Source organism: Mytilus edulis, chromosome 3 (genome assembly GCF_963676685.1).
Source record: "Mytilus edulis chromosome 3, xbMytEdul2.2, whole genome shotgun sequence".
Lineage (NCBI taxonomy): Eukaryota > Metazoa > Mollusca > Bivalvia > Mytilida > Mytilidae > Mytilus > Mytilus edulis.
In genome coordinates this window covers 60,781,114-60,807,576 of record NC_092346.1, presented here as the reverse complement: position 1 = coordinate 60,807,576, position 26,463 = coordinate 60,781,114, and the positions used below count along the sequence as shown (strand labels likewise).

General features: G+C 31.9%; 1 protein-coding gene across 2 annotated transcripts; it reads right to left on the bottom strand.

Moving 5' to 3' along the window:
- Positions 1-694: 694 nt before the first annotated feature.
- On the bottom strand, positions 695-24,625 carry LOC139516999 (inositol-tetrakisphosphate 1-kinase-like). Of its 2 annotated transcripts, none has more exons than XM_071307530.1 (10): positions 24,458-24,625; positions 16,449-16,473; positions 15,376-15,501; positions 13,656-13,770; positions 11,635-11,739; positions 7,510-7,553; positions 6,781-6,940; positions 3,805-3,866; positions 2,100-2,256; positions 695-1,459 (listed from the first exon to the last, which is right to left on the bottom strand). In XM_071307530.1, exons 1-10 carry the CDS (start codon positions 24,532-24,534, stop codon positions 1,272-1,274), a joined length of 1,059 nt encoding a protein of 352 aa, XP_071163631.1. In that variant the 5' UTR covers positions 24,535-24,625; the 3' UTR covers positions 695-1,271. The 2 variants fall into 2 exon arrangements, with proteins under 2 accessions (XP_071163631.1, XP_071163630.1); XM_071307529.1 differs by lacking the exon at positions 24,458-24,625 and adding an exon at positions 21,527-21,687 and having other exon boundaries at positions 1,190-1,459.
- Positions 24,626-26,463: the final 1,838 nt, after the last annotated feature.

Sequence of the window (26,463 nt, the reverse complement as noted above, 5' to 3'; positions counted from 1 at the left end):
CCTGCATCAAATTTTGATAATTTGATTGAAAATCTAGACCTTAGGTTCTCTGTTTTTTTTTTACAATCCAAGATGGCGAAAGACACCCATACCACCTTAAAGACACATCTGGGTTAATACATAATCCAGATATAAAATATTTTTCAAATTTGTATCAGCTAAATATTATTGAAAATGTTATATACAGTAGTTTTCATGAAATATCAATATTAACAAATATATGTGAATGGTTATAGATATGTATAAATATGAGTAAATGAAAGGTACTTATAGTAATCTTCCTATACTTTTATCTATAAGACCAATTGTCTTTATATGTTAAATATTTCTAAACAGAAGAACAATTCTTTTTAAAACAATTTACGTTTATTAGTTGAAAGTTGTAACCTTCCAACCTTATGTTTATCGTTTTAGAACATGTAATCATTTGTAAATTTTTAAAGCAAACTAAAAAAAAAAGTGTTCATCAAAGACAGGCTAGACTGCTTTTTCCCTGCATTTTAAACTTTTATCGAGATCTTAACTGTCAAAAAATAAAGGTGTCTATGTGGAATTTAAAATGTATTTATAAGTCAACTATAACAGATTACAGTATGTGACCATTTTTGCAAATCATTTTTTTTTATCTAACTTTTGCCATTGGATGTTAGCAAAATGTTAGTGATAATTCCAATACTGATAATAAACAAAATGATATAAAGAATATTTTCATGTTTTTTCAAATTCAAAGTCTCTCTATAAAAGTAATATTCAATACATAATATTTATAATCTATACTGACAGAAATGTTATATATTCACTAAGTGTACAACTTTGAATGACCTGTATATTTTGTTGTAAAGGTTACATTTTTCTTTCTCAAAGACTAAATTTTAAATTATGCTATTTTTCTTTCAACTTAGCTTCTGTATATGATGGATATATTTTCACGGTAACAAGTAAAAAAGTATTAATATTATCACTTTGGTATATTTTTTATATTGTCAAGTAAATAACCAAAAATACATAATATTTAAAAAAAAAATTGAGAAATTCCAACAAGTTCAATTATCTTATATATTCTGCCTCTAATGGGAAAAATAAAATAATAAACAAAAAAATATAATCTATAAATATAACCAATAAATTTTGAATTTGTTTATATCAATAACGATAAAGTTTTTAAAGAAATTTTAAATCAACACCAGAACTTCAAAAGACTATATGTAATAATTACTTTGAATGTCTTGTCATAATACTGTAGTAAAACCAAATCGTTTTGTGATCCTTCGTTATATACTCTGATATGTATGCACCATGCAATGCTCGTTACAAAGTTGTATACTGGTTGTTTCGTTTGGTCCTGCCTTTTCAGCATCATAATATTGTATCGTATCACCTGATACGGTTTCAACACAGGACATTAAATTCATGAGATGATTGCATAATACTTCTCCAAAGTTATTAACACTTTCATATCCTGAAACAGATAACGCATGCTATAAAATTGAAATAAAACAGGCTGAACTATCATACTTTGTTAAGCACATTTAGGTTTTCTGCACTTAAGATGATCAAGAGCTTAAAAACAAAAGCGACAATAAATATTTGTAAACAAACCGACATGTGCCAAAGCCAAGAAAGGAAGAAAAGACGAACAATATGTCACCAACACATTACACAGGGAACTAAAGAATGAGTAACACAAACCCACAAAAACGGGATTTTCTCAAGTGAGAAACCTTGTTAAAACTGTCAAATTCTTAATTTTCAAGACCTTTGGCTGTGAACAAAACTACAGAAAACATGTGGTTCCGCAGCGCTTTTTTTTTATTGAAAATTTGAGTTTTTAAGGAAACTCGATTGTTCTGGAATTTTTTAAGTAGAATGAATGTAGAACACCCTTTGCTCAATTTTGCACATGCAATTTTCTCGCAAATTTCTAAACCAAAAGCAGACATTCATTTATTTCCCACTGTTTCTATTTTCTTTTCGTATTAACCGAGCAGCATAACACATTTTTACTTCTAGCTATTATCTTGAGATGTAAAAGCAAGGTAGCGCCAGTCAGTGGCTTGTTTTCCGACTGCAGAAAGTAAAATGAATAATGGTTGACTCACCTGGAAAAGCGTTTATATCTATCACAGCATGTCTTCCATTCTCACAATCAACTATTACATCAATACCAAATAAATCCATTTTAATCTGTTCCTGTATTATCAGACATATTTCTTTTATTCTGTCCTGATCTGGAGTAGCTCGACCATCTTCAACCCACTATAATATATTTTGTCAAAGTTAGGAAAAAGCTATGCTATTACACAGTTCCTAGAAAATAGAGGCAGCAAATAATTAGATACAATCGAATTCGAACAATACTTAACGGTTGCAAGCTTTACTGCTTATACACTGCATGCAACTGTAATTTAATAGAATCATTTGCTTTATCGATATTATGCTATTTCATGAAAAATCGAGTACTAACTGATAAATTTCAAAATCTACAGCTTTGGTACATATATTTTCTGTCATTCGAAAACATCTCAATCTAAATCTAATGACATTTCAAGTCTAAAACATAATTGGCTAATTGTTTCTGATTTACACGTCTGCATGTCTTTTCTTTGTAGATTTAAGTCCTTCAAATCAGTATTTTGCATTATTACACCGATATATTCTTATTTTCGTTGAGTATTCATATGTAAAAATGATAAATAGAAAAATACAGATTTTCCACATTCTGGTAACCAACGTATAAGTAGACTTCTCTACGTGTTTCAATATCCAGTTTATGAATAGTTTTTGATCAGGCGTTTTGTGGACCTTTTTTTTATCTTTTTGTTTTCTTTCGTTTCTTTTTGCAAACGTGTCATTTTCTTTCTGACAAATTTGTTATGAATGCCCCTTAATTTCTTCCAACTTTCTTTCAACATTTGAGTTTTGATACTGGTGATGTGTTCAAAAACCGTTTACCTTTGTCATTTCATTTTGATGAAGGGTGTGCGAATCATACATTAATAGGGATTTTATGAACACTGTATGCCAGTACAGTATATAAATAATAGAAATTGATTCAGTAATTGTAGAAAAATATTGAAATTGAAAATTCCAAGAAAACGTTTTTTTTTTCCAAGGGCCATAACTTATTAAGTGACTCTACATCGAAAAGAAATTGATAGAACCAAAGTGTACATACGATAATATGAAAACCCTACTCTACAAACATACGGTACTGACGGACGGACGGATTGCAACCCTATGATTTCCCTTAGGTTTGCCGGATAGATACTAGTAATAGGAAATCGCAACTGCATTTATAATTTTCGATGTATCATGATGGTATGTCAAAATGTATTTTAGGGGTTGCAATTCGGATCTCTATATATTGTTGATAAAAATCCTGTCCAATCATATTTTTTTTAAAGTTAACCATGATTTGTTTTTAATTTATATTTTTCACATTGTAAATTAATAGGAACATTATATAATGTCACTTAATTCTTTAAATGAAAAATCTATTGAGAATGAATGTATTTCCTTATCTATTTGAAATGGAAATTAATAAGGAAACCCTCATGTTTGTGTATATTGAGCATCATCCTAGCCAATCTCCGTACAGCGCTCGTTTCCTTTCCGTATATTTTGTACACTACAATACAATATTAAGTGTAGTGATACGAAGTGAGTACGGAATGGATGTGAGCTCTGCGCCTGAGATTGGTGGCAGAGGTCATATAAGTGTAGTGATACGAAGTAAGTACGGACCGGATGTGAGCTCTGCGCCGGAGATTGCATCTTAGCTACAAACTTTCTTCTCAATCTTACCCCAGTCGTCAGAGAATTTAAACGGGTAAGCTTCGACGCATCAAATTTAATCGTATCTTGGCCTGAAAAGAAAAGAAAATACTTTTTAGTGGACATGTATGAACCCTTTCAAATCTTAATAAAAAAAAAAAACACATACTGTTTAAGAACCATTTCTACATAAGAAAATTTCTGTACAAAGTCGGGATTATGACAGTTTGATGTGTTTGAGCTTTTGATTTTGCCATTTGATTGCGGACATTTCGTTTTGAATTTCCTCGGAGCTCAGTATGTTTGCTATTTGACTTTTTACTATTGTTTAGAGCTTGAACATGATTAAGTTTGTATATTTGGATAGTTGACATCTATTTTCATTGTCTGTAAACTTAATGGGGGTCAATAGATAAACATATCCAAAAATGCGTATTAATATACTTAATCTATGGGAAGAAAAAAATGGCTTGTTTAAAGTAATAAGTTTTATCTTCCTCTTCCACCATTTTTTCAAAAATCTACTCGAAAATCCACAAACTCAAAAATTTCCAATTTTGTTGTAATATCAAAACCGTTGATTTTTCTACGCGTTACACTACACTATCTATTCTCAAATAAAAGATCGACTACAATATCTCATTCGAACAAGTTTATTCAAAACAGGTAGGCGTGCATCGATAAAATACAATGTTTTAGTGTACCGGAATATTATTTGTTTGTGAGTTTCTCTGTGATGAACGTTCTTGCGTGTGTTTGTGTTGTATATCTGTCACATAGTGTTGTCATTTTTAGCGATATTGTTTAACACTGTCATAAAGCGGGAGATTTGGCTAGCAAATAAACCAGGTTCAACCCAACATTTATTCTTAAAATGTCCTATACCAAGTCAGGAATATTGCAGTTGTTATGAAATATTTCGTTTCTATGTTCGTTGGCGTTTGTTTTCTTTTGCACTTCAGAGTTCCTGTTGTTCCGTTGTTTCCCTCACTAAGTTGACGTGTTTCCCTCAATTTAGTTTTTAACCTGGATTTGTTTTCATTTCAATCGATTAATGACTTTTGAACACCGGTATACTACTGTTGCTTTTATTTAGATCACGAAAGTTAACCTTATGAAGAAACACACTAACACACCGAAAATGAAATCATCAAAATGATGGATTTTTATCGTCTGCAACATATGTCCAAAACGCATGTGATTTGGTATCACTTTCACTTTCAAACGATAAGGTTGACATGAAAAAAATCTCTTTAATTTGGCTCTAGAAAAGATCTATGGACAATATGTCAAAAATTCAGATAGAAACTTGCACTGGTTTTGGTTTGGAGAGCAAGCTATTCGTTCCTGTGACGAGAGTAAGAATTTATCAAAAATATTAACTATGTATTTGCATTGTATCAGAGATCAAATTTTTCGTTAATTGTGTGGTAATTTGACTTGTTACTACGCTTTTTGATTTAATAAAGCCTTGCAATTGATATTTTATAGTGTGTCTTTCTATGTTGTTTCAGAAAAGGGAGAAGGTTTGGTTCCTTCAAAACGTTTAATCCCGATGTAATTGTTTGCACCTGTCCTAAGTCAGGAATCTGATGTTCAGTGGTTGTCGTCTGTTTATGTGGTTTATTAAAACTAAAAACACAAAAATATCGAACTCCGAAAAATTCAAAACGGAAAGTCCCTAATCAAATGGCAAAATCAAATGATAAAACATATCAAAAGAATGGACAACAACTGTCATATTCCTGAATTAGTACAGGTATTTTCAAATGTAGAAACTGGTGAATTGAACCTGGTTTTATAGCGCTAAACTTCTCACTTGTATGACAGTCGCATAAGTGTTTCTCGTTTTTATATTCTAGTAGATTAGACCGTTGGTTTTTCTGTTTGAATGGTTTTACAGTAGTAAGTCTGTGGCCTTTTATAGCTTGCTGTTCGGTGTGAGCCAAGGCCGTAAATTGACCTATAATGGTTTACTTTTATAAGTTGTTACTTGGATGGAGAGTTGTCTCATTGGCACTCATACCACATCCTCCTATATCTATATGGTCTAAATACTTTTCTCTAATTCTTACTCGTTTTATTCGTTTCCCGACATGTTGATTATTTTTATTTAATTATCGTGTGGTTTGATTGATCTCAGTTCTTTGGTAAAAATTTTATTATGACGTCAAACTTTCTTGCTTTCTTTTGAATTTCCTATTGTGACGGCATGAAAGAGGCGATCATGCCTGATGACGTCACATAGAGATATTTTTGTAGATCATTTCAAAAGATGGAATAAGTTTGCCCGCATGTTGTTTTGTATACTCATTAGAGAAACAGATTCCACAACTAAATCTCGTGTAATACGACATTTATCCACTCTCGCAATTAAATTTTAAATATTTAAAACGCTTGGCGAGCCTCGGGTTTTAAATTTGAAAATTTAACTATTTCGAGTGAATAAATATCGTATCACACTCGATGCAGTGGTATAATCTATATATGATATGTGTAATGTTGGACCATATGAGTATATGCAGAGGAGCATGACAATACGCGTATGGTCCAAATACTCATACGGTTCGGAATATAAACATCAACAAATAAATGTATATGTATGTAGACGTTTTCTTTGTTGCAATTCAGTATTTCTGTTGTTCCGGTGTTTTCCTCCTATAGTTGATGTGTATGGCGGATTTAGCTTGTTACCCGGATTTGTTTTTGCTTTATCGAGTTAATTATTTTAAACAGCAGTATACTACTGTTGCCTTTATTTATACGCACATAGACCATACGTGTATGTTCTAAAGACTCACATGATTCGGAACATACACTTTAATAAAAGATAACTGATGGAGAAAAGCTTTTAAAACCAAAACAAGTAAAACGAATCGATAAATATTCATGATAGTGAGAATGAGGATCAGTTGGTTAATGAGTGTGGCACATGTTGTCCATGTGTAAGATGCATCAAATTTAACACAAATAGGTCAACACAACTATCACATATAAATAACTTACCTGTCGCTGATAAATTTTTGACTGATGGTTTTTCAACGATGAACGGCTTATCACCAACAATGTAAACTTTATACAGAACTGAATCATGGTTAATGAAAGACTGGGCAACACAAGGAGTCTTAATGTCTTTTACACCATTTTCATCAAATATAATTGACATCTGGAAAAACAAGACCAATATGTTTAAAGATTTTTCATTTATATCTACTGTAATTAGATGCAGGATTTTGGATTTTTTAAATTCTTACAACCTATTATCTAATATCGATGACACATCAACGCAACAATGAATATTCTGTACAAAAAGTCTAAAGGATAATTTGCGAGAATCTAACATCTCCTTCTTTACTTGAACAAACCTTACATACCTTGACATTATAACTGTTGGTAAAGATTTCATTGTATTGTGATACTTCATTCAATAAAGAGATTTTTCTTATATTTTGATTATCAATATAGAAGAACGATTGATGAAAATTTGTATCTTAATGCAAACACACAATACAGGACCAGATATAACATTTTTTTCACAAAACAAAATGAAAGTTTTCATATAATAGGTTGAGATAGGTGCCTCCTGTCCTCTTGGAATAGATTTATACAACTGTGCAGCTAAGTTGTTTATGGTTAAATTTTGATAAATTCAACCAAACTATTGTTTGATTTGGCCATACCATGTTGTTGGAATTTAAACAAAAAAGAAATTTAGTATATAGAACGGTCCTTTACCAGATGTGAATCGTCATTCCCTTGAGCAACAATAGGTTTGCAGACTGGAAAAAAAAGAAAGTAACTGTAAATTATGCTTAAACAATGTTAATGTATACAGTTTAGCTAATATTCAGAATACAATAAAAAAAAAAGAATAACGTGCATCCCTATATTACTTTCGAATTGATATATCGGCATTGCATAATGCAATGATGGGATGCTGTCAATAATTTGAATCAACAGGAATCTAAAGAAATATTGTTTTCAACTTTTAGAGACGAAAATAGGTTGTTCGTTTTCAATAATATTTTTAAACTTGAGTTATAGGTGTTTCAAATGTTTGCGGTATTCCATGTTTAAGGTAGCACAATACAAAGATTTTTCATCCCCAATCAGACATCTTTAAACTGATTTATACTGCACTCGTTCTATTTGAGCAGTCAAAATGCGTTGACTGTATATTTCTATGTCATATACAGTCACTGACCCGATATCACTTTTCCTCATGAATATTTAAATAGAAATTGCCAAAATAATATTGAATTATTCAGACGACCTCTTCAACCTGTTCTTGTTTCAAATGCATGTAACGATGCGTGGAACGACTCAACATTGTTTCTTTTGCAATAATGGAAAAACATATTTAATTTGTTAATATTTTTTGTTTGCAACCTATAAATCATTATGTTTTATGCTTATGGTTGATATTTAAGTCCATACTCGAACAATTTCGTTCACCATCGAGTGTTGGTTTCAACAGGTAAATGTAAATTTCATTGTGTTGTATATTTCTCCGCGAGCATGTTGTAAGGCCTTTTTAAAGGGTATTTCCCCCAATATTTAAATCAAATAAATAACCCTAACGCATTAAACAACAATTGAAATTGTTTTTTTTTAGATTGCAGTATAAAGACAATAATAGTGCATTGACTTGACATATCAACTATATAAGGATTCGGCCCGAAGTCAATACACTATTATTGTCTATGTAATTCCACTCATCTTTCTTTAAATTTTATAAATGAGGTATAAATGAAGAACAAAGATGCTAAATTCATTCAAGTTTGGACATCACAATATAGCGACTAATTACATAATAATTAATTATGTAATAATTATGTCATAATGAAATTATCACAATTTGAAAGATTAATCTTTTTTCTTTCTTCTGGTACCTCATTTATAAAATATAAAGAAGGATAAAATGAATTACATCAGTTTAAAGTTGTCTGATTGGGAGTGAAAAAATCTTTGTATTGTGCTACCTTAATAGTTTGTGATTGTGAGTTGTTTTTAACAATTTACAGAAAAATTGACACAATGTATTTCTTCAAAAAACATTCATAAGACTGGATTAAAAAAATACTTCTCAAACAATAATAAACATCTAAAACTTTGAAAATATGAAATTGAGGGAAAAAAACGTATCTGCGAATCGAAAGAATCTATGTCATCGAAAACGCTAGATAGTTAATTGTAATGCAATATCGTTTGTAATTTTGATTGAATAACGTCACCAATTGTCATAGCATCAATTCACAAATGATGCTATAAAAATGTACGCACATGCCCAGACGACGTATGACAGATTTTAAATTTATGATTTGACGTTGTTTTCTGGCAGTTTCATTAGAATGATGATAGCAATAATGTATTTTACACTCTAATGGCATCAGTTGGTGATTTGATGCCGTCGGACCTTTCAAAAAAAATACAGTTATCTCCTAACCCACAGTATACTAAGTAAGTACTGAATTAAGTGAAAAAGGCTCAATATTAAAATAATTATTTATAATTAGTTTTAATAACGTCAATTAAAACAATTTTCCAAAGTCTAAAAAAATGAGGAATAATTGCACGAACAATGCTATAATAGTAGGCACATCTCTTAAAATTCTGACATACCACTCCTGTGTGAGTATCTGTTTGTGAAACTACAAGGGTTTTGATTGAAAATTGTTAAAGAGAAATTTTAATCAACACAATTGGGACTATCTTTTTAAAGTTTTGTAACGTCATGATAAGTTCCCAGTCTGGAAATATTGAAAATAAGCCCCAAACAACCAAATGGTAGTAAATGAACCCTTTTCATATGCATGCCATATTAAGAAAAATTACAAATGTCTGAGTTAACAGCCTCTGTAGAAATTGTCTTTAGTAAAATTGCTGAAGCCAAGCCATGCTCCTGTTATTAATTCGTAGGTTTTTTTTTAGCAAAAGAGAACTAAGGGAAACAGTGAAGTATCTTTACCTTTTCAAATAAAAACTGAAGCTAGTTTAAGCCGGGGGAAAACAACACAATCGCCACACATTTATTCTAAAACCAGTTGTTCCGATAACCTGACGATATACGGAATCTCCAAAGCGAACAAAAATGTTATTTAGTAAAAATTCAAGGGCATATATAGTATCAAAGCATGTCCAATTGACATAGTTTTTTAGTTTATTGTTACTAAAAAATTATCTAAAAGAGTTTGCACAGATATATTCACATTCTGACTTTTTAAATGCCCATTTAATTAGGTGTGTGAATTTTTTCTTTATGAGAATGTGAGGCAATGTGGTATACAGGGAAGAAAAATCAAAACTTTGAACAGATTCAAAATCACCAATATAAGCATGCAATTTATCAAGTACTTCCAACGAGTTCTTGGCACTCCAAATGTAATTAATTCCACTATTTTCGAAGGCCTTATTTGAACAGTTTATTATCAGGTTTTTGATTGTACCAAGTGTACTGGTAAGAAGAATAGACAATTTAGTAGTGGAACAATGGCTTGAAGACGAAATAAATCTATATTTATGTAGCTTCTGAAGCCAATACATAGTTGGAACTTTCATTGTATTTGGTAAAGCGGTAGCTAAAAGTTTATGTTTGTTACAGATGTCGTTTTCTGAAAATGGAATCAGTTGGAATGTTGGTGAATTAGTAATTTCTTTTTTCAGAACTTCAATGTAAAATTTACGTCATTCAATATATAATATTATTATTAGCAGCTTTATCGACCGGGACAAAAACAAATGCCTTGGCTAGTTCTTTTAGTTTATATTTGATACGAGAAATAGGTTTATTGTGGTTATTTTTAATAGTAAAATGTTCTTTAAAATGTTGTATACGTATATCAACTATGTTCATTACTGAATTAAAAAAAAAAGTCCAAAGATTTTTTGTCAGCTTTTTCCCGTTTTATCCATTTCAAACAGTAAGTATGGAGTCATTGTCATTTTGTTTAGTTTCTTTTGTTACCTATTCTGACATCAGACTCGGAATTCTTTTGAGTTGAGTGTTACTCTGCGTTTTGTTGTTTGTTTTTTTCTACATTGGCTAGAGATATAGTGGAGGATTGAGATCTCAAAAAACATGTTTAACCACGCCGCATTTTTGCGCCTGTCCCAAGTCAGGAGCCTCTGGCCTTTGTTAGTCTTGTATGATTTTTAATTTTAATTACTTGCGTATATTTGTGAGTTTAGTATAACGTCCATTATCACTGAACTAGTTTACATTTTTGTTAAGGGGAAAGCTGAAGCCCACCACCGGATGCGGGAGTTTCTCGCGCACTGAAGACCCATTGGTGGCCTTCGGCTGTTGTCTGATCTTTGGTCGGGTTGTTGTCTCTTTGACACATTCCCAAATTTCCATTCTCAATTTTACACAATGACAAAAAGATAAGCAAAATCAGAGACTGAAAATGCCAAATAAAAGCTTATAAAGATCAAACTCAAAAGAATATGTGATTTAGAACGAAACAGATTGGATGTAATTTGAACGAACTAACGTAACCAATCATACTAAAGATATTAAAGCAATTCTTTCTTTATAAAAAGCTCAAATACCCATGTCCATAAATCGCAATGTCTTTAAACTTGGTGCACAAAAGAAATTGAGAATGGAAATAGCGAATAGACAACAACCCGACGAAAGAGCAGAAAACATCGCATGGACTGATTACCCGCAAATCGGTGTTAAATATTTTTTAAGTCTCTTAGCAGTTTGCTTAGTAAGTGGAAAATTTTAATGAAAATGATTGATTTTTATCAAAGTTTGCGATGTAATGGCCATTATGTATCGTTTTCATTTACTATAAATAAAAGTAGTACTAACTTTTCCCCAAGGATCACGTGATATCCAGAGTATATACTTACCAAAAGGATAGGTCACATTTGCTTCCCTTAATTTCTGTACTAACATGTTGCTCTCTTTGTCAGCTGTAGTCAAATTTACAAAGGAAGGAACAAACACATTATAACCTGTTATAAAAACATACTCATTAAAATGATGGAAATAATTCATTATTTAAAAAAGAAACATGTGTGCTAACTAGTACTTATTACTGCAGTATAATGTTTTAGCAAACCATTTGTTGATCTAGCAAATAAGTAGAACAAACGTTAAGTATATGTAAAGACAGGAAAATCGTGAAAGTGTTCAATGACCTACATTGCATTCTATTTTACACCTACACTGTATCACATGCACATATACTACTATAACATCCTTTTATACACATACACTACATCCTACCATTTTCCTACACTGCATCTAATACCGCAGTCCCACTAGGCCACGATCGCACTACGATCTGTGAAAAAAACTGCAAATTTTGATGATTGTAGTACGATCGTGTAGGTCGTATCACGGTCGTGGTGAGGTCTTCAAGATCGTGATGAGCATGGCCAGCTTTGAACATGTTCAAAGCAATCGTGGTGCGGTCGTGGTGAAATCAGGTCGCAGAAGAAGCGTAGTAAGAGCGCAGTAAGGTCGTAGTAAGATCGCAAAGGTCGCTGTACCATCGCAGCGAGAGCGTAAAGAAAGCGTGATTCTATTCGGAGATATTCCGCTACGATCTCACAGTGACGTTATTACGACCTCACTACGACCATCACGTTCCCACCGCAACCCAACTACGCTTCCACTGCGACTATACCACGTTTACACCACGCTGTTGAAGACCATAGTACGATTCTAGCACGCCCTTGCTGTACTCATCACGCACGACCCGACTACGACCATCGTTCTTATCAGTGTCATTTTCACATAAAATATATTAAATCTCTCTAGGTTTAGTTTGTCTGTATGTAATTAATACTTCTTGTCCATTTTCTCTAACGGCTCAAAAAATGCTTCTCGTTTTTATATAGATTAGACCGTTGTTTTTCCAGTTAGAACGGTTTTACAGTAGTAATTTTTGGGGCCCTTTATAGATTGATGTTCGGTGTGAGCCAAGGCTCCGTGGTGAAGGCCATAACTTGGCCTAAAATGGTTTATATTTATAAATTGTTACTTGGATGGAGAGTTGTCTCATTGGCACTCATACCACATATTCCTATATATGTTGACACATCTGTGTCATCTCTGCTAGCGTTCACTAAAATATCGTCATTTGAGCTTTAAGGACAAGCGAAAGGTTGTAATTTAGGTTGGATTGGTCGGTCCGACATCTTTGCTTGATCCGGATTCGTCACAATCAGAGCTGCCTCTGCCTCTACGTCAACCCCGAGCACCATTCCCATGTGTTCTAGTAGATTTTGGTGGCATGACAGTATTGTTTCGCTAAATCTACGTATTAATCAGAAATAGAAGGAATGGAACTGTATTGATATGGAACACGATGTTGACGTTTTTGCTGAGAACGTAGTAAGATCGCGGTATGAACGTAGTATAATCGTGGTAAGAACTTGCTATAATCGCTGTAGAAGCGTGGTAAGATCGTGTTGCAATCGGATAATTCGTGGCATGGTCGTAGTAAGAACGTGATGAGCGTAGAAAGATCTTGATAAGCGTAGTGAGGTCGCAGAATAAGCGCGGTGAGAACGTGGTATAATCGTAGCGGGACCGTTGTAGAAGCGTAATGAGGACGTAGTAGCATCGTGAAAGTAGCGAAAATTTACATTTTCATGCCGCTCATACCGCGACCTTACCACGATCTGAATTTATTTTAGATCGTCGTGAGCGTGGTGCGATCGTGGTCTAGTGAGACTGGGGCTTTATCATACAAATATCCTTTCGTATATTTGCACATCTTAAAATTCACCTTCGCCACAACCTCCCAATCTAATACACTTTATCCACTAATACCGGTACTACAACACAACATTCGTTTATTAAATAACATCTTTCTCTACATTTGCACTACTTTCGTCCACAGTTTAAGTGTGCTACTTACCAGAATTCAACAAAGGGTCGTGTACCAACTGATACTGGTAATGTCGATTTAACAAGGGTTGTATATGCTCAAATTTGTCTACTAATATACAAGAAGGATTCTCCTTAATGTAATCCTGTAAAAAATGTAAATATAAAACTGATATATTATCAATTATCAAAAGATAATTGATTTCTTTGAAAGAGGATTGCTACTCACAAGGAAGCTATTAAACCAAGAGTTCCAAATGGTGAAGTTAAAATCATCCCTTCGTAAATTTTACAAACGCCGTCACAAGTTGGTTGACCGTTATGGAATAACCGTTTCACAAATGATATCGGATATGTTCCTTATTTCGTAACTACAATACCCGTCCCTTTTCACGAATGTGACCTACCGAACTATTTACCGGATTTGTAATAACATAAGCAACATGACGGGTGCCACGTGTGGAGCAGGATCTGCTTACCCTTCTGGAGCACCTGAGAACACCCCCTTATTTTGGTGGGGTTCGTGTTACTTAGTCTTTAGTTTTCTGTGTTGTGTCTTCTGTACTATTGTTTGTTTGTTTGTCTTTTTATTTTTAGCCATGGCGTTGTCAGTTTATTTTCTATCTATGAGTTTGACTCTCCCTCTGGTATTTTTCGTCCCTCTTTTCTTGCAGTATTTTAGATTATAAACACAACAATGTAATATTTAAAAGTTGTTTTCACATTGACAATATAGATCATTTCTTTTAGAATAGAGCAGAGGTTTTTATTAGTTAATATCTGAAGAACAATAACCAATTAAATTTAAATATATATATAGACCATCCTTTATTTCGTAAACAGAACTCTTCGTTGTTGAATGTAAACAGGGCATGTAAAAAAACTTTTATTAAATATTTACTTTTTCCATTATTTCTAAAACATTGGTCATTTTGTTATCTTAAATGTTTTAAAGAATATTTATAACTCAATGATATTAAACATCGATATTTCTTATGATGCACGAGGAATTAAAATAATTTGTAAGTCTTGTACTATTTTTAATAAAAATGAGCGAATAATCATAATGACTCGACTTTGCTGTTTAATCAAAAGACTGTTGCTATGTATTGTCTTTTCGTGAATATATCAATTTAAAAGTTGTGTCTGTGAAGGTTAGATAATTAAAACCTTTTTTTAAATAGGCAATCTGTAACAAGGTTTTGTACTATTTGTTGTACAATTCAAAAAAAGGTCGTCTCGATTTCTGAAGATATATTTGCGATCTTCTTAATCTATTCACATTCAATGATTACATGGGAATAATTAATTTCAAGATCATTAATCTTTTTTGTATATCTTTCGATTCCTTGGAGTTTCTTTGAACAATTGAACAATTATCATATAGTAAGGGGTGGTCTAATGAAACATATGAATATAATTCACACATCTAGACAAAACTATAATGTTAGAGGTCCATTATTTGATACTTGATATACATGATCATAAACCTTGACCAATTTGAAAACATTTTTGAATTTTTGGACTTTCTCCTTTCTTACTTATCACTGGGATTACCAGATAATATTTCGTAAGTAGCAAAAAAATGATTACTAAAATAGTATGTCTAATGATTGAAATAATGCCCCTTTGCTAATGTCAAACAAAATGAGACTAGCGAAGATGCTGAATTTCTCAGTAGACATCTTACTATAAGATACAAAAGTAATGTCCACAATTAATATTGTACTGCAAAAAAAAAAGAATCCAACCTTTATATTGTTAATTTGACGTTCAGCAGTAGAATCCCCGGCTTCTGCTGCAACCAACAATCCATTGCATTTGTGTAGAATCAAATCAAATGGTCCCTGTTCTGTTAAAGGCTGGTCTATATCTAACTAATGTACAAGTAAGACCATATGAATAAATTCTACGTAAAATATACAAAATGTTAAGCATTACAACTTGCAGTGCATCAATAATATAAATCTCATAAGAGAAACTAGGCTTAAAGATCTGCTACCAAGACGTCCACAAAGCACCATGGCACCAATTTTTCTTTTTATCTTTTTAAAGCATATTTCAAAGCTTATCTTAAATCAATCTCATTGATTTCTTTTTTGAAAGAGTGTTTTTTCATGAACAATCTATGCAAATTTTGGTAAATTTGCACGACTTGGAAAAAAAGCGCGGTAACCCATATCTTTTATCATATTTTTGTAAAATGTTTATTCTGGTAAAGTATAAGAAATATTTATCTGAGGAGGAAATATATACCAATGATTCACTTTAAATAAAAATAAATCTAAACAGGGGGAGTAAAAAGGTTAATGCTCCAAACGCTTGTGGCTTCACTTACTTTCCAAAAAAACCGACAGGATAAAGCCGTTTAAAATGGTCTCTGAAAAAGTAAGATAACAAATACTTCTCGATTTGGAATTTTGGATTCAAAGATAAAGGAACTCAGTGGGTAACTTGTGCTGTTTTGGGTTTAGAGAACGAACTGTGTGTTCCTACCAATACAAGGAAGTCATAATGTATTCGAAAAATACCTATCATACCTATGTGATCTAATAACTTCATCGTCAAAACTCAAAATCTCGAAGAAAATAAAACGTACTTGTTTAGCCTGCATGGACTTGTGGCGTGCACTATTTGTTTGGAACGATTTGACAAAAATAAATGAAACAGAATACCAACAATTTCATAAACAAACAATAATAAAAGTGAATATTTAGAGTTATTTTCAAAGGCCATGCAATAAAGCTAATATCGATGATAGTCTAAGGACGAGATCAATCTGAATTAAAAGTATTCAAATTATTTACTCAGGTATTTTACTTACTCTTACAAGTTCTATACCAGCATTTCTGCAAAAAAAAAGGTAATCAGTAAAATATATATTATAATAACACAACCTCAATTCTCAATACATGATGAGGATAATCTCATATATTTGGGATTTTACATTTATGAAAATAAAAATGAAAACAAAACACGTTTAATAATGTTATGCGTCAAAATAAGGTTTTATTTTTGGATTTACCTTACTTAGAAACTCTCAAAGCCGAATATTTGAAAACCAAGAAAGTATAATAAGTCAATAACATAAACAGTTGAAGAACTAAACGTCCAAAAAGGACATAAAAAGCCAAATTAATCGATTGTAAACTTTACCTGAAGGAGTTGAAACCTAAGTTTCTAATAGTCTCAAAATGTAGAAACGGTCAATTTTAGACAGGTTTGTTATTGGCCATGTCTGTACCGATGTACTGACTACTGCGCTGATGATACCCTCGGTGAAAGATAGTCCACCAGCAGAGGTATCGACCCAGTGCAATCAAAAATGAAAACAACACGTTAAATAATTTTATGCGTTCGCAGTGAAGTGTGCTTCATTCAATATTTTAACACAAAAAAAAACAATGTTCATTGAAATAAATAGAAGCTATTAAAGATTATAATAGAAAGTATTTCAAAAATAAAAAAGCAGGTATATAAAACAAATAAGTAATTTCAAAAGTAAAATAAAATAAAAGTTTAATGAGGTTTCTACATCACTACAATAACTCCTATAAGGACTCAGTTGATGTTTGTTTCTCTATCATCGTATATTCCTGGTATTGCTGATAATTTATTATGTTACAATTTCCCTCTATGTAACAGTTTTTAAAATTACAGTTTGCTAAAGACAGTTTCTGCAAATGAAAGGTACTCGTAATAATAACAAGTTTCAGATAAATGTTTGTTGAAATCAGAGTTATGTCTAACAGGGTATTGTTTACGTCGACGAATCGTGCATATGCAGTAAAAAGTTATAAGCCTGGAATCTGTTATGAGTTTTTCTACTTATTCCTGGTGTTGCTGATAATTTATAATGTTACAATTTCCGTCTATGTAACAGTTTTCAAAATCATAGTTTGCTAAAGACAGTTTCTGCAATTGTAATAATAACAAGTTTCAGATAAATGTTTGTTGGAATCAGAGTTATGTCTAACAGAGTATTGTTTTCGTAGACGAATAGCGCATATGCAGTAAAAAGTTATAAGCCTGGAATATTTAATGAGTTTTTCTATTCATTCCTTTTACAAGATATTTGCATCTAATTTGGTCATTCTTCAATTAACATGCTTCAATGATACTACCTAAACTAGAATGTGTGTTTCATACTTTTTATTTGATATTGACACAGATGTATGACTTCAAACTAGAATCGATGATTAGTATTATGATTTCCAATTGTCTATATTCCTTTTCTCAGTAGTATCAATCCGTCTTACCATCGTATTGTGAAAACATATTTTACATATCACGTCATTTACGGAATAATCTACCTGGGTTCAGTCACAAAAACTACTCCAAGAGAGTAATAAAGAAAAAACTTCTGGAAACAATAGAAAAGAGGGACGGAAGATACCAGAGGGAGAGTAAACATCTGTTTCATGGTCACCATCACGAATTCACTGACCGATACGATGAATCTAGCTCTTACCTCAATAGTGACATGGATCTTTATATAATAGAAGAGTCGTCGGATCTGTTAATTTATTAAGTTTGTACTATTTCTGATTGTGACATTTTGACTAAATAATAGGAATTTCAAATCGGTGAAGATTTACTAATCGAGTTGGATTTACCGAGCGATTCTCGAGTACTCGCTCGGCAAAACATTAACAGAAAGAAAGCACAAAATTAGGGAGAGATCCGTTTGCGCCAAAAATGCGTCCTTTTGCGCCACAACTTTTTTTCTCCAATGCTACGTTTGCGCCACCTGTTTTAAAATTATAAGATATCATTTGCGCCAAAAATAAAACATACGATTGCGCCAATTAGAAGAAAAATGACTTTCCTCCTCCTTTATTAAGACTCGGAACCTAATCTAATGTATGTAGTAAATTGTTACTTCACATTATTGTCCAAAACACAAACATTGAAGGATGAAATGCATAAAACATTTCATAGTAATTTCTGTAAAATGCTTCTGCTCCATTACTGGTATGTCTTGCGGAAGATAGTTTCAGCTCATACGCATGGTGGGAACTACTGTGCCATCAACATATGTAGCTAAAACATAATCAGCAAAAACTTCTATTTTCTTTTCTTATCTCTTCTCAAAACTATACCCACTGTATGTGTTGGTGGTTGTCTTATGAACATAAAACCCTCAACATTATTACCTATGACTAGATAATAGTCCAAAAAATTGTGTACCCTAATTGATAGTTCATTTACTACATGTACTAATTATACAAACAAACTGGTAACAATATAATCAAGTAATTAATTAGTATATAATAATTCTTAAAAAAAAAATGATTACTCAAACAACAGTATTTGGGAACCGTAAAAACAACAAAAGGGTGTTGATTAGAACTTACGTGATATTTTTTTAATTATTTTCTGAGGGTCGAAGCAGGGTCCAACGATTTTTTTTCTTATTTAAAAATATTTTTTATAAACTTTTTTCTGGGTCAAGGCAATTTCTCATTTTTGTTAAGGAAATAACAGTCCTGCTGATGAAAATTTTTTATATGACGGTACAGAGGTGGGAGAAAGACTAAGATTAGCTTAAAGTTTATGCCTTGGAATATTGCTCTTTTTCATAGCCTACATTTATTTGAAGGATTTAAATTAAAGTTAAACGCAAACATTTGAATCTTATTTCAAATTATATTTAATTTGATTAATATTTTATTTACAATGAGGCGCTCTGAATAAGCTTTAGAAAGCAACAACATTCTGACATAAAACCGATTAGTCGAGTATCATTTTGGTATTCGATACTCGGTACTACCGAGCGATACTCGAGTACTCAGTACTCGTTGACATCCCTACTAAGTAATGATGCGCATGGTGGATGTTGCATGCATATTAGGAGTCGCCTTCTTTGTCGATGCATACACCCAACATCTCTGCTCTTGCACTGCATGCTATTTCCTTAAGGTCTGTTTCACCCTAATTGTATCTTCTTATTGATGGATTGAAGAGATTTGAACACCAGTAAACCACTGTTGTCTCTTATTCAAAGTCATGTCAACATTTTACACGACTAAAGAGTCAAACACGATTGATCATTTGCATGAAATTACATAGGGCTTTGTAGAAAAAGCGTCACCGAACATTTGATCAAAATAGGGTTACGTTTTATACCCCCTGATATAACATGATAATTACTTAGTGTATACATGATTTGATAAATAAAAATGATATATGCATCATCTAAATACAGAAGACGTAAAAACGTATGGACCGTCTTATATGTATCCCTCTAATATATTTTAACATACATGTATGTTAGTTGTAATGTTGTACTGTAATACTGATTATGAAGTTGTATAATGCAGACTGTCACATAATTCTATACATCGGATGTAACATTACTTAATTAATCTCGCATGCAACATAACTGGTATCATCCAGATGGAAGGGCACATATATCAAACCTTGACCTTTCTTTTGGCCCAACTCTTTCTTTAAGGTGTTAGACTCACAGAAGGCAAACTATCTTGATTAGGCTGATAGACAAATAAGAACTGTTAAATGTTACAATAAAACATAATCATTTCATCTTCACACAAATCATTAATCAATTTATCAGAATACCACTCTGTTCATGTTACGGAAACGATTAGTTATAAACTCTAAATTTTTTAATACTAAGGCTTTTCTACCTCATGAAAAGATTACCTTAGCTGTATTTGGCAAAAAAGCTTCTAGGAATGTTTGGTCATTAATGCTCGTACTTCGTACTTTATTTGGCCTTTTACATCTTTTTATTGGATCGTCACTGATGAGTTTTTTGTAAACGAAACGCGCGTAAGGCGCAAATATAAAATAGCAATCCTGGTATCTATGATGGGTTTATTTATTTACTTTGTCTTCAAACATCTGTGCATCTGCCGATATATATATGGAGAAATTACATTATGCGAGGGAAAATAGTGTAAACTCTAAACGTACTGTACAATGTTGCCGAACTTATCAGAATGATGTTCTGTAATGTTTTAATGAATCAGCGGGAAAATATTACCAATTAATGACTGATTTTCTAACATGTTCTTTACAAAACATAACGCGCATTACAACGAGTTCTACTGCGAACAACACTGTTTTTTACCTGATGACGACAAGGAGTCGGGGACGGGGGTAAACGAGATCGACTACCTATGAGGGTTTCGCACTGTTGGCCTTTGATTACGTCTTTTTGGGCATTGTAATCATTCATTTTTACCTTAATTTTGAGAGACAAAAACATAACACAAATATTGTAAAAACAAGAAAAAGAAGTTGTATAAACAACAATTTGACAAGAAATAAATGAATACAGGAATTGATGAATTACAATTGTTAGATTAAATGATAAAAAAAAGAAAAAAAAAAAAGAAAAAGAATTTTGTCAGCTCGGATATCATCTTTTATTTCAAATATTCTATTCTCTAAATACCCTTGATATACTAAAAGTTACAAAAGTGAATTCCAAGAACTACCCGATGATAGTGATACATTGTAATATATTTAAATCATGTTTACGCTTCGTCAAATTCTAAAATCTTTTCATACAAATATCTAATTTCAATTATGATATTTTTTTCAATTCAATCAAACTGTAACCAAATAAAGTAGTAAATCGTGTAACAATTGGAACAATAATAAGAATAAGAATATTTATTATTCCAATCAAGCGTCCTTGATGGGCAGCGCGACATGTACACATAAAACAATACCTCATGATTTGTAACAGAAAAAGATTTTTATATATTCAAATGAAACATATAAATATATAACTAATTTGTCTACTGAGGATTAAAGACCATTTGATCATCTTGAAATTAAATTCAACTCACAAGCTATTTAATCTGTTAGTTGAGCAATATTTCCGACATCAGGAAAGAAAATCATTCGACATAAATTGTAAATGCAAACCTGAATAATTCTTTTTGATCCTCTAAATTTGGTGTTTTGTTTCTCGCTAAATTTATCCAATATCCTACACGTTTCATATCGGCAGTAACTGTCCCTTTTCTTACGTTAACTGATGTATTATGTCATGTTTCAACGCAACATCTATCTAGATATGCTATTGATTACAAAGGTGAATTCCAGTAAGTTCATTTGGACTTATTTCCTAGAATCAGTGACAAATCTTCATTGTGTGCAATTACTTTTCCACCGAATGAGCCAGGGTGAGAAATACGGAGAATGTATAACTGTTTTCTTTTGATGAGTAACATTCTTTAAAAGCTGCATTTCTAACACATATTAGGTCTATGTCGAAAATATTTAAACTTTAGAATCCAATTCGACGGGAAAGAATATAGCGTGGTAAAACACTTGAGTATCCTAATTAGCATTTTTGTTTATCAATCTTTTTATAACAAGGTATTATTTGAAAAGTTTGAAACTTAAGGAAACCTAGAATTCTGAAATACTTAGTAATGAGTTATTCCTTAAACTCATCCTTGCAAAGACGGAAAGTTAAGTTTTTATACCAGAAATGATATTTACTTTCCATTTTTCCGAATAATCAGTTTTTATTAAGGCAAAAAAATGTAAAAGTGCCATTCTTTTTTTTTATTTAGATTTTTCTGAAACTAAGAAATCAGTCATTTGCATCTGAAATATGAAAATGCAAGTATACTTGAAGAGACACAGCCAACTGAATATGAGAGTAACTATCCTGGTTTTCTTGATAAAAGGTTGTTGCTTACAAGGAAGCTGTTTTATCAAGAGTTACAAATGGTGAAGTTGAAATCATCACTTCGTAAATTTTACTGACGCCATCATGAGTTGGTTGACCGTTATTGAATAACCGTTTCACAAATGATATCGGATATGTTCATTACGTCGTAACTACAATCCCCTTCACTTTCATGAATGTGACCTACCGAATTAGACTATTTAACGGATTTGTTATCCTATAAGCAAAACGACTGGTGCCACGTGTGGAGCAGGATCTGATTACCCTTCCAGAGCACACGAGATCACTCCTAGTTTTTGGTGGGGTTCGTGTTGTTTATTCTTTAGTTTTCTATGTTGTTTCATGTGTACTATTGTTTGTCTGTTTGTCCTTTTAATTTTTAGTCATGGCGTTGTCGTTTATTTTCGATTTATGAGTTTGACTATCCCTCTGATATCTTTCGTCCCTCTTTTATGAACAAATTAACCAAAAATTACAACAAAAGGAATAGCCACATTCCTTTATGGTCAGATATGTTCGACTGTGGACCTAAACCATTAGTTTCTTAATAATGTTCACCTTGTTATGCATGCAGTAAGCTGATATATTCATTAGAACTTCATTTATATTTATAAAGATGAACTCATATTTAGAAAAGTGACTTTCAGTAAATTACCGAGGATTTTATTTCTTAGAAATAGCATATAAGAAGAGAATTGATATGCATCATGCACGTTGAAATATAAGCTTTTGAAAGCTTATAATGTGTAAGACTAAACTCATGAAGAGCTAAATGACAAATAAATTGTCATATTCATTGAAGGTCAACTTTGCATGGGTTATGTATCGTCGCTGGGCTTCTAAAATGTTGTAAATTACAAATTTTTCAATAAAAAAATATCTCACAAACAGGCTTTGAAATTTTTGGCAAAATGCATGCTTCCAAAATGTCGTATGTGAACTTGAACATTTTTGTAAATAGCAGTGAAGTAAAAACTTTGACATTTCTGGATTATTCAAGAACTTAAACTATTGTCACAGAAATAAAAAAAATGTACAATTATTTTTTTCCCAAAGCCATTCTATAACGATTTTTAAGTTTTCATACAACATTTTTGAAGCAAACTTTACAAATAACTGACATTGGCAATTTTGTAATATGTCATATTTCACACATTTTGATTGGTCTAACTGTATCCTATTTTGTAATACCAAAGATTTCCTCCCGCCCAGACCATTGGTGTCAAAAAGTATTTTTAGCCAAAAAAGTCATATACGACATTTTAGAAGCCCAGCGACGGTATTCTGTTTGTAGAGTATTACATTGAAATGAATTTAAAATATGTTCACGCTTGGTAAAAGACTTTAGTCACCTCATTATATTATTAAAGGAGTATGTTCGGTAAGGTCCTAAAATGGCCCCCATTTTTAGCGTCAATTTCAAATTCGGATTTATTGACCAATATCACAATAAATTATAGCTCATACAGTGACTAGATAGGAAATAAGCCTTTTTGTTGAAAATTTTACGTTTTTGTGTTTCATTATGACGTCACAAGTTGTACTCATATTGATTTTTCACGAAAAAATCAATGAAAATGGGTAAACTTCCCATAGATTATTAGACAGGAAACATAGAGCGCATACGTCGACAACAAAGATCTTTTAATATAATGTTTGTGAAGACATTTCACATGTTTTATTTGAATATTTAGTTTGTCGACGCCTGCGCTCTATCTTTCCTGGTCCTTAAATTGGTTGAAATCTAGCTGTTTTTGTCAAATTTCACCAAAGCCCTTTATTTTGACCTATTTGGGATGTAAAAATCAACGTGTTAGAATAAAATTTTGACAAAAACAGTTCTGTTAAACTTTCTCACATATCTTTAAGGCAACTTAAAACATTTATTGTCTTGTTACTATGAACTTTATAATTGGGGCCAAATATGGCCCTTACCGAACTTACTCCTTTCAATATTAATTTTTTTTTCTCAATCCAATTCAACCATTACAAGATAGCTAGCAAAAAAGATAAAATATCTGACCATTATGCCTTCTAAAACAGGCTAAACCATGGGATAATTTATTTAAATAGATTTACATCACACAATTATCAAGTTCAGCGTGAAAATAGAATTTGATAAAGCATACCATTCAACCAAAATTGTAAATCCAAACCTGAATGTTTCTTTTTGATCTTTTAAGTTGGGGACTTTGTTTCTCTTTACATCTATCCAATATCCTACACGTTTCATATCTGCAATGACCGTCCTATTCCTTCCGTTAGCGAAGATCTTCTTTTGAGAATGTTTATATCGATTTTTTTTTGTTCCTTAATATACTCATAGTTACAATGGGACATATTTCTTTGAAATAGTAACAAATCTTATCACAGAGGTTTATTTTAGTTAGGAAATTATTCCAAGAAATTCATTGAAATATTGAGTCTCTTTGTTTAGTATTGATTTCAATCTTACTTGTTAATGTCTAATTATATATATTTTTTTTAAATTTCATATGAAGCCAAAATAGCTAGAAAATTTAAAAAGAATATAACTCTTAATATGCCTTTAAACAAATATGACCATTTAATAATTTTACAATCTGTTTGATCTCACAAAAAAAAAAAGATTCCTTGTCCGTGTTCGGTTTATCTTTTAGTATTTTTTAAGGAATGAGTATATTTATTCTTTCTATGAAGAAATGATATAAAAAATTACAGTCAATCAAAAGACGTGTTAAAAATTAAATTATTTTGTATATACAGCTCTTCAAAAAATAAAATCACAAAATAACTGAACTCCGAGGAGATTTAAAACGGAAAGTCGCTAATCAAATGGAAAAATCAAATGATAAAACACATCAAACGAATGGACAACAACTGTCATATTCCTGACTTGGTACAGGCATTTTCAACTGTAGACAATGATGGTTTGAACCTGGTTTTAAAGCGCTAAACCTCTCACTTGTATGACAGTGGCATCAAATTCCATTATATTTACAACGATGCGTGAACAAAACAGACATAATAGGTAAAATAGTCAAAATATGGGTACAGCAGTCATAACTGGGTCACAATCTCAAAGTGTGCATTACGATTTGGGTTTTCAAATACTTTGGCTTACAACAGCACCATGGAAGAGAATTTTTTATTGTCGAAATGCATATCTGATGAGTAAAATTTGCACGATTTACGTAATTAAGTAATGTAGAGGAATTATGTAAAGTGTATCAATTAACCAAACTTGTAAACGCAATCCGGAATAATTCTATGTGATCCTCTAAATTAAATCTATCGTTTCTCTAGATTCATTCAATATCTTACACATTTAATTGATATCTTTAAAAATCCGAAAATGGTTTATACCTCACAATTGTTTTCCTATATATATTTATAAATATTGTAGTGAATAACGCGTACTGAAGGACATATTAACATTATCGAGCTTGGTTTGTTTTTTCAAGGACAATGAGACTGATAAACTTTCGAAAAATATGGTCAAGAGTGACATTTATTATCATTCAGACACTTTTAAGATTACTAAGGAGTACATCTTTTGAATAGTTATTTGCAAACCATCAATATTTGGCTGGGTTATTAACTGGCCCAAGTTAACATTTGCACAGATTTGGTCCAAGCAGTATGTTTACTCATATCAGTAAACCAAACGTGTAATCACTAATTACCCCCATCTTAGGCAGGGGCATATGAATAAGTTACATTTTAAGGAAACCAACTTTCTCCAAAATTATCAGTGGCCTATTGACACCAAAATAAGGTTGGAATCGCAATCTTTCATAAAGATAACTTATCATCTGAAAATGAGATCTTTCCATAGTTAATATCTTATCAAAAAGTATCTTGAACTATGACCTATTGGTCCCTAAATCAATTGGCATCTTCTCATTCCCTTATTTTCTGGCAATATATGTTTCATTTCAAGCAGGTATGGAACGTTCAATAACCTATTTAAAAATTAAAAAAATAATATATGTTTTAGCAACAAATACCATTCACCTTTACTTATTTCATAGACTTCTTTTCTGCACCTGTGTCTTGCATCCCCCTAAGTTTAAATCAAAGCAAACAAGAGCATCCATTTATTTTGAACAGAAACGTACAGCTACAAGACGAAAAGACGGACGAAATTCATTCTTTACTAAGCCAGTAAATTTAGATATGC